This window comes from Rattus rattus, chromosome 9 (assembly GCF_011064425.1).
Source record: "Rattus rattus isolate New Zealand chromosome 9, Rrattus_CSIRO_v1, whole genome shotgun sequence".
Lineage (NCBI taxonomy): Eukaryota > Metazoa > Chordata > Mammalia > Rodentia > Muridae > Rattus > Rattus rattus.
Genome location: NC_046162.1, coordinates 62,793,302 through 62,802,144, shown reverse-complemented (window position 1 = coordinate 62,802,144; position 8,843 = coordinate 62,793,302). Strand labels below are relative to the sequence as shown.

Genomic DNA, 8,843 nt, shown 5'->3' with positions numbered 1-8,843 from the left:
TTGGGTGAAGCAGAAAACAGAAAGGCACATTTGTAATTTGCACGTAGAGCTTTATTACTTCTGAAATAAAAAGACCAGGAAGTGGAAGTCCCACCAACAGAAACTTGGATCAACTTTTTACCACCATAGAGAATTCATGCCTTCACCAAGGAATGAGTCTCAGCACTGGGCAATACTGGAAGGGGAAATGACAGCACCTAAGAGACAGACTCCTCCTTCTCTTGTCTAAAGTACCTTAAGAGTCTGTGGGCAACAAGCCAAAAACCAACAAGCTATATTTCACATTTCATCTGGGGAGAAAAATCTCTAACTTAACCATTTAGAAAGCTCACTTTAGCATGTTCAAGGGACCATGTTCCCAAGTTGGGACTAGTAGCAGTCACTTCAGAAGACCTGTTCATAGTTCTTGCCTAACTACTGTGCTCAGCCTAGGGGCAGTAGCCTCAAGGCTGCCTTAACTTCTTTGTCTATGTAACTCTTCAATTTCCCAGGTCCACCTGATGAGGTATGGGTATACGGCTTGGAGGAGCTCTGTGTAGACCAGAGATCCACAGCTTCTAGCTGGAAACTTAGTAAACAGTGTACTTTTGAGGGACTTGAGTCGACTCAGAAGGAAACTAGAAGAGCAGAAAAGGACCGTAAGTGGTTGGTACCAACTTTATTAGAAGAGGCCGTGGCCCAGGCTGGCCTTGAACTTTCTTCCCGCCTCACTTCTGAACACTGGGATTGACAGGGCTGTGTCTCCACATGCCTATTTTCTTCAGGTCTTTTCAAGGCTTGAAAGGCTAAGACTCAGTTTCTGTAAAGGAGCTCCCAGGTCTTAAAGACTGCAGGATGCCAAAAACCAAAAGAGGTGACCTTTCCTCCAGTAGCAACTTCTTCCCAGGTTGGGTTGGGAGAGCCTTCCGTTCCCGACAGCTGTGCTACAACAGTGCTGGGATCTCAGACAAGTGGTCTGAGAAGGAACAGGGTAGTCAGCAACACTCTGATTTCTCTGAGAGTTCTGTGGCCAGGCATTCAGCATCCATAGTTGCCTTCAGGGAAGCTCCTGACCACCAAGAGTGTCCATCTTGAGGGATGGTCAGGGAGAGTAAACATCAGTGTGTACAGGAGTGGGTCCTTCCTACCTGTGTGTGGGTGTCTCACTCTCACTATGAAGTGGAGTCTTGCCTACAATAGCCTGGGGTGGCAAGGCATCTTGAAGGCAGGCACTAGGCTTATGCTGAAGAAAGCTTGGCATCTTATACTTCAGACTGCCCTTGGGCGAGCTTATGCAGACCCGGCTGTGCTGCCCAACCCAGAGCGGCCACGGGGAAGGCACTAACTTCTGAGACCTCGCCCTCCCCTGGATGTAGCATCCACCCCCTGCATCCTGACAGATGCAGCCTTTCTGGGTTGTGGGAGAGGCCTAGCCCATGGTTCTGCAAAGTGTAGAAGCGTAAACAAGCAAAAGGCGAGTAGTCTGTAGTAGGACTGCCCAAGGAGCCATAGGCAGGTGTCCAAGGTCTGCCCGTACCCTTATAATCGGCAAGTCAGTCGGAGACGCATCAGAAGTGGGTGACATTCACCAGCAGCCATTCCACACTGTCAGCTCTGGCCACCAGGGCCATCAGGTTCACTGTCGCTGCTTTGTGACCGTTCTGAGGGGCTCTCCAGGCGGTGCAGCTCCAAGAAGCTAGTGATGAGTTTGGCAATGGCTTCCACGTCACTAGGCAATCATCAAGAAAGCAGGTCACCTTGGCAAAGGGTGCAGTTCCACAACACACCACAAAAGACCCACACTATCTCATCCCCTGCAATACACCTACACCCCGCGCCCCCGTGGTCTCAAATGAGCCCAGTATCTCTGGCCTCAGTCCTACTCTCACTAAACCCCCAACCCTGTTCTGATGCCTCCTCTACAGACAGCTGCAGCAAAGCTGCTCCTAAGCACATACATCCTGATCACAGCCCCATACCCTGTCTACAACACTGAGAAACACTAAGGGATAGCCCAGTCTTGCTCTATACCAATCTTACCTGCGTCGGCCCATGACTGCACTCTGAGTAAGGGGGTGGGAGAAGCCTGTTGCAAACCGGAGCACCACCATGTAGCCCTTCCCAAAGTAACGGACCTTTTCCTCTTCCACATTCACATCCTGGATGTCTTTCAACAGGACCACCACTGGGGACAGAAGGGTTTGCTGATGAGCAGTCTCCCTATGCTCTCATCCAATGCTCTCAACCTATGCCATGCACAGCACAGCCTGCTAAACAGTGGGAGTAGCATTAGTGACAAAAGCATTTACTAGTTCACCTTCAGGACTGTGGACCAAGACTAACTTCTGGATAAGGATACTCAGGAGACCCATTACAGCTGCAGTTTCAGGCAGACACTGGCTTTCCTGAGCAGTCCCACAACAGGGATCACTAAGCTCAAGTTGCCATCTTCATGATGTCCTTTTTGTCTGATTTTACCTAAGGCTGGAAAACCTGTCTGGTTCCAGTGGGGTGGCCCCGCTAGTTAGTTCTGTGCACAGAGAAACCATCGCTTAACTAATACATGGCTAATACTGCTTTCCCAAGAGCCCCTGGGAAACCTATCTCATCTCACTGTCACAGTGACAAGGGGGATGACCATGTGGCTTGGAGCCCGTGGGTACTGGCTCTCAAATGTGCAAGGGCTTCCAACAAGCAGCCTATGGGGAAGTTCAAACAGTGCACCAACTCACACCCCACAAACCAGCTCTGGTCTTCATCTGTGCCACATTCAGCTATACGCTGCCAGCGCTCGATACGAGTTAAGAGGCCTGGATGCTTTGGGGCCTAACTTTTCATGTTAAAAGCACATAGAGTTTACTTGCATATTTTTTTTTCTTTTTCTTTTTTTTCTTTTTTCTTTTTTTCGGAGCTGGGGACCGAACCCAGGGCCTTGCGCTTACTAGGCAAGCGCTCTACCACTGAGCTAAATCCCCAACCCCCTACTTGCATATTTTTAATGAGCAGTAGCTGAGGTGGATACATAATGGGGGGAGACCTATGAGAACCTGCTACTTCATAACTAGGCTACCTTCCAAGCCCATAAGTTCAAGGGTTGCGGGGTTCCTTTAACCATTTTCTCACTGCAGGGCTGGCAGAGCTGACAATCAGGTACAGGATAATCAAGAAAGGCCAAGTGGTTCCTGAAGACCCTTCTCCTGTCACCCTCGCCCAACCTAGGAGAGCTGCCAAGGAGTGTCCATCCTTCCTGACAGGCTGAGTCCTGAAGTAGGCAAAACGCCTGTCTGGATCCGTCCCGGCAAGCCAGGATATGTCTGGGGGACTCTCATTCCTCGAGCAGTTGAACTTGGACCCAAGCCATCCAGGCCTCACCAAACCTTCACCAACCTGTAGGTTCCCACATCTTACCTTGATCGTGGCCCGCTCTGAGAAGAGTCAGCAGCTTCTTGTAGAGGCTGAATGTTTTTAAGATGACCTTCCCAGTGCTCTTGTTGAAAATGGCCTCCTGCAAACGAATGCATGCTAACCACACACAGAACTCTAGGTAGAGAGCCAAGCTGATGCCGAGGTACAGCCCCACCACACTGGTACAAATACAAAGCTTGCCCAGTAGAAACCCAAAGCCTCCAGGACTCTTCCAGAGCCTACTTTTGTGCCTGACGTCTGGTACTCCCCTGTGAGTAAGGGGCACACGAGAGAAAGCAGATACAGTGGATGTCCTTTTCTCTTTGAGTGAGAACAGGACCAGGCTGGGGAATCTAGCCCAGTGGTAGAGCACTTGCCCAGCAGGTATGAGGCCCCAGGTTCAATCCTCAGTACTGGGTAAATAAAAGAATAAAAGGAAAGGATGGTAATGAGGCCATTAAACAAATGCAGAAGCCCCAGTCAGGAAGCTTCATGAATTCTGACAAGTTCAAGACTAAGGGAAGGGGGCTTCCCCAAAAGATACCACCTGACTTAACAGGTTCAGATTTCTGTCAGCTATTATAGGTGTATAGTGAAGACCAAGCCCCCAACCCCTGAACCTCAAAGCCTAGGAGCTAGTCTGAGTTTGCAGAATTTCTCACAGATCCCTGCCCTGTGTAGCCAGTCCAGCCTAGGGACAATACAGACTTGTTGCAACAACCCCAGAGGGGGGGGGGGGGGGGGGGGACACGGACACGACACCCCACTACTGTGAGCTGAGTGTGGTGCTTTATGCCTGTCAGAAGGCTGAGGCAATAGGCTTGCTTTTGAGATTGAGGCAAGCCTGCAACAAAATAAAATGTACTACCCAGAACCTCGGAGAAAACAGTTGTGAGTAGCTTCTAGAGATGTTTGCAAGCAAGATCAAGGGAAGGCCTGAGTCCAAGTAACCCAATACCTCTGAACTGGGGCAGATGCCTCCGAACAGGAAGGGCACTACTGTACTATCTTACCTCCCAGTCCTCCAAGTTCTGTACAGCCACAAAGAGGCAGCCTGTGACATAGAAGAGCTTCCAGCCCAGACTATCTGCAAGCAGACATAGCGAATCAGCTCATTAGCTACAGGAGCCAAGGTGATGTGTCCATAGGTGGTCCTTCCCAGCCCAGCCTTTGTTTTGGCTCAGGTTAGAGGCTTAGGTAATGTGCTTTTGTCACCAGAAACATGTATATCCCAAACTCTGATCTATACAGCCTTGCCATAGACATGGGACGCATGTCTCTGTAGCTTCCTCTCTGTAGCAAGGTGGCAGGAAAATGCTAAAGAGCTTTCCAAGAGGGCTTTGTAACACAGGAAGAGATTTAAGGTACAAGGCATGGGCTGGGGTCATCTCCCACATAAGGCAAGGCAGAGGCCACCCCAAAGCCACACACACCAAGACTGCTCACAGGTGACTGCTTTTTGTTCATTTCCAAATGCAAGGAAGCTAATGGGGAAAGAATACTTTACCTCCACTGTAATAGGCAGCAGCCAGGCCAGTGGATAATATTCCTGTAGAGAAAGGAGAGAGGACCTTGTTAACTAGCCAAGGGAAGTCCCATTTCCTCACAGTGCGATAGCTGCCAGCAAGGAGGCCTGTCTCATGGTAGGACAGCTTGTTTAGGGGCAGCAGGTAGAGGCTACCTAGTGCAGAGCTGATGAAAACAACTAAGAAGTTTGTTTCAAAATGGAGGACAAGGAGACTGGAAAGAGCTTACTGGTTAAGAGCATATACTACTTTTCCAAGAGGACCCAGTTCAGTAATCAGCACCCATGTCAGGGCATTCACAACCTCATGTAACTTCAGCTCCAGGAGACTTAATGCTCTTCGGGACTCCACAGGCACCTATGTGCACCCGCATAGACCACCCCCATATAGATACACATAATTTAAAAATAAAGTAAAAAGCAGATATCCCATCATGGCATTCACCGGACTTGTCTGCAAACAAATGAAACATGCACAAGTGACCCTGATGTAGGTAGGTATTACCTACGTGGGATGAGGGATGAAGACTAGTTAGAGAATAATAACACAGAGCATAACCCGCAGAAGGGCGTGTATATATATCATAAGGACAGCCTACAGCAATGCTGCCGAAGCCACAGCTAGTGCCTCACCTCAAACTCTGTACAGCCCAGCCAACACAAGTGCAGCTGTCCCTGAGATACAAGAACCTTCTAATAGGCAGTTATGGAGGGAGAGTACAAGAGGCTAAGTGCGCTTATGAAGAGGTCTGAGACAGGGAAGAGGAAAAATGTGAACCCATGACCTTCGTGAACCGATCATATGGAAGGAAAACTACAGTGACCTCAAAAAAAGCAGAGAGGCTGGGAGTGCATCTCAGTGTTAAAGAAGTGTGTCCAGCATGCAAGACCGGGAGGGCATCTCAATGTTAGAGTGTGCCTAGCATGCAAGGGGGTCTGCATGCTATCTGACAGAAAAAGCACACTGGGAGTTAATGAAGCATGCTTTATCAAGGCCTTGAATTGAGGAGAGCCTCTAACAGAACACAAAAAAGCTGTTTAGGTCACCTTTTAGAGCTGTGTGGGGAAAAATTGGGAAGCCTTACCAACTAGCAGGGACCAAGACCGGATGCCGGGAGCCCTCTTCAGATGGAGGCGGGTGCTGGTACGTGTTTCCACCTGCATATACATCCCTGGAACCTGGGCTCCACTGCACAGCCGACCAGGCTTGGAAAAACACACCCGAAGCCTGCAACCACTGCAAATAAGTAGCACCTCATCAGTCCAGTCAGGAGGCCGAGGGAAGGTCCCCAGAAGGCCCTGAACTGCTTTCTCTTATGAGCCTGCCTCAACTCACGATTATGTATGGGCATTGGGGCTACAAAGCCCATAAATTCAGTGTTGGTCCTGGTCTCACTTCCAAGACCCAGTCTCGTAAACCCTTTTCTTGACTAAACCCTCATCTTTAAGTTGTTCCATTAGTAACCCCCAACGCAAACACACACACACAACTCAGGCTTCCGGCACCGTACCCGAATCTTCCAGAAACTCCTCTTCCCACCAAGAAGGGGAAGTGAAAGTACATCGTGTATGAGTCTACAATCAGAAGCTGTCAGACCCCTGTTACTGAGTCTAGACTACCTAACAATGGCCCAAATGCATCCGAATTAATAGGACACTGCGGCAAAACCTCTGGAGATTAACACCCTAAGTCCCAGTTCTGAGTGGCTCCTTGGATACCCAGGGGCAATCAAGCGTCGTACCCCACCCACATCCTCAAGAATTCTAGTTAGGCATACAACTTGCCTCCCTCTGGCTTCAGTTACCAACAAGCTCCACAAGCGGCCGTTCCGCTGGCTCCTCCTGAGGAGTGCACACGCCCGGTTTGCTCAATCTGCCTTGCGCCCGATCCAGATCCGCAAGCGGTGACCTGCACAGGACACAACGGATCGGAACCAGAAACGCTGCAGGACACGCACGTTTGCCAGAACCGAGGAACGTGTACGACAATTAGTGAGAGAGAACAGCCTCTCGAACTTCCGGACTTCTGTTTCGCGGACTTCCGGGATAAGAGCCCGGTAGGGACTTCCCAGGGGTGGAGACTGAGTGATTACGTAGGCGAGGGGTTGTGCCTTTGTGCTTCCACACTCCTGGGGATGGGGCGGTCTATAGGACACGTGAATTTAACCCCTTGGCCGGCAAGAATAATGTCACTCATGGAGGTTTCCTACCTAAGCGTGGTTTAGAAGCCTGAAGAGTGGATCTGGATTGAGCTTTGTTTGTTTGTTTGTTCTGGGGAGGATCTTTGGGTTTTCCAGACAAGGTTTCACTGTGTAGCTCTGGTTGGCCTGGAACTCAGAGAGATCTCTGCCTCCCAAGTGCTGGGATTAAAGGTGGGTGCCACCACCTCCTTGCTGGATGTGGAATTTTAAGGAAACGAGAGGTTATATTCACCAGACCCCTAAGGTATAGCAAACATGGACTGACTACCTGAAATCAATGTAACAAAAGATGCACAATAAATAAAAGTGGGGACATGGCCACTCGGTAGAAATTGTTGACGAGGTTCTTATGGTAGATGTGAGGGAAAAGCACAGTCAGGGGCATATGGAAGAGTCTGGCTGAACATGGCCAGCAGAATAGACAGAGTCATGAGAAAAAAGAGAGAGGGACAGAGTGAGAGATGAAGAGAAGAACAAGGGAGACAAAAGACCAAAAGGGCAGACAGCGTGTAGTCAAAATGGCTGAGTCTTATAGGCAAAGAGAAGCTAGAGGGAAGGGAAGCTCAGGGTCTATAGAGGTCTAGGGTAGTGGGTGAGAGTGACAAATGCAGAGAGGAACCGGGACTCTTACTTGCTGAGACCTTGGCTGTCATCCACTTTGACAGTCAGTGGGCACCACAGTTAGTCATTTGTTCCTGGTTTCTTTCAGACCTAACGCACAATAACAAGTGACACTAAAACCTGGACCACTTGTCCCTATTTTGTAGTTGCCGCCAGCACACATATGGTGATCTGCGGGTGCTAGAACAGCACACTGTAGCAGAGATTTCCGTCACTTTCCCGTTCTCTTTAGAACTATTTGCTTCGTGTTTCGTAACTTCATAATGACTTTATAAAAGTACACAGCAGCCATGCATCACCTTGGAAGTTTTGTCAGTATATAGGTACAGTATACACTCAGGCAACTGGATGAGGCAGTTTGATATAGGCCTGTAACCAAAGTGCTCAGAATGCTGGGGAGAATTGCTCCACAAATTCAAAGCCAACTTCAGTTACAGAGTGAGTTCAAGGCCAATATGGGCAATCTAGTGTCACAAGGTGTAACACAGCGGAGCAGTGCTTGGCTAAGAATGCACACAGGACCTGCATTCAATCACCAGTACCAGTTAGTGGGTAAATAAAAAAAAATGCCATTTTCTATTATCTTATGTATATAAGTACACTGTAGCTGTCTTCAGACACACCAGAAGAAGGCATCAGATCCCATACAGATGGTTGTGAGCCACTATGTGGCTGCTGGGATTTGAACTCAGGACCTCTGGAAGAACAGTGAGTGCTCTTAACCACTGAGCCATCTCTCCAACATTTGTCTCTCTTTTTTTTTAAATACAGGTTTAGCCAGGTGCACACCTTTAATCCCTGCACTGAGGTAGGGGCAGGGGCAGGGGCAGGGGCAGGGGCAGAGGCAGAGGCATCTCTTGTAAGTTTGAGGCCAGCCCCATCTACAGGGTGAATTCCAGGATAGCCAGAGTTACATAGAGAAACCTTTGTGTAGTTCTGCCTCTGGATAAGTGGTTCTTATTAACTAAAGAATATCGACTCGGTGTATGTTTTATTATGCTTAAGATCTCACTCCAAGAAAGGCTTAGGACTACACTGAGATCCAGCATGCCACGTGTTGCCACTGGCTGGCTAGTAAAGGCTTTCTATTGGCTTAAATCACATCCAGGCAG

At 49.1% G+C, this 8,843-nt stretch overlaps 1 protein-coding gene across 1 annotated transcript; it reads right to left on the bottom strand.

Moving 5' to 3' along the window:
* Positions 1 to 29: 29 nt before the first annotated feature.
* LOC116909851 (cytochrome b-245 chaperone 1) lies at positions 30 to 6,947 on the bottom strand. Its single transcript, XM_032913577.1, has 7 exons — positions 6,695 to 6,947; positions 5,995 to 6,146; positions 4,892 to 4,933; positions 4,398 to 4,471; positions 3,388 to 3,484; positions 2,020 to 2,164; positions 30 to 1,708 (listed from the first exon to the last, which is right to left on the bottom strand). Exons 2-7 carry the CDS (start codon positions 6,077 to 6,079, stop codon positions 1,588 to 1,590), a joined length of 564 nt encoding a protein of 187 aa, XP_032769468.1. The 5' UTR covers positions 6,080 to 6,146; positions 6,695 to 6,947; the 3' UTR covers positions 30 to 1,587.
* Between the last annotated feature and the right edge of the window lie 1,896 nt (positions 6,948 to 8,843).

What these genes read in the sequence shown, in the direction of transcription:
- LOC116909851 (XM_032913577.1), bottom strand. Translation starts at nt 6,079, where the DNA reads ATGTATATGCAGGTGGAAACACGTACCAGCACCCGCCTCCATCTGAAG. An exon ending in AGAACTTGGAGGACTGGGAG is followed by an intron (nt 3,485 to 4,397) that starts GTAAGATAGTAC and finishes ATTCGTTTGCAG; the next exon opens with GAGGCCATTTTCAACAAGAG. An exon ending in GCAGTCATGGGCCGACGCAG is followed by an intron (nt 1,709 to 2,019) that starts GTAAGATTGGTA and finishes ATGATTGCCTAG; the next exon opens with TGACGTGGAAGCCATTGCCA.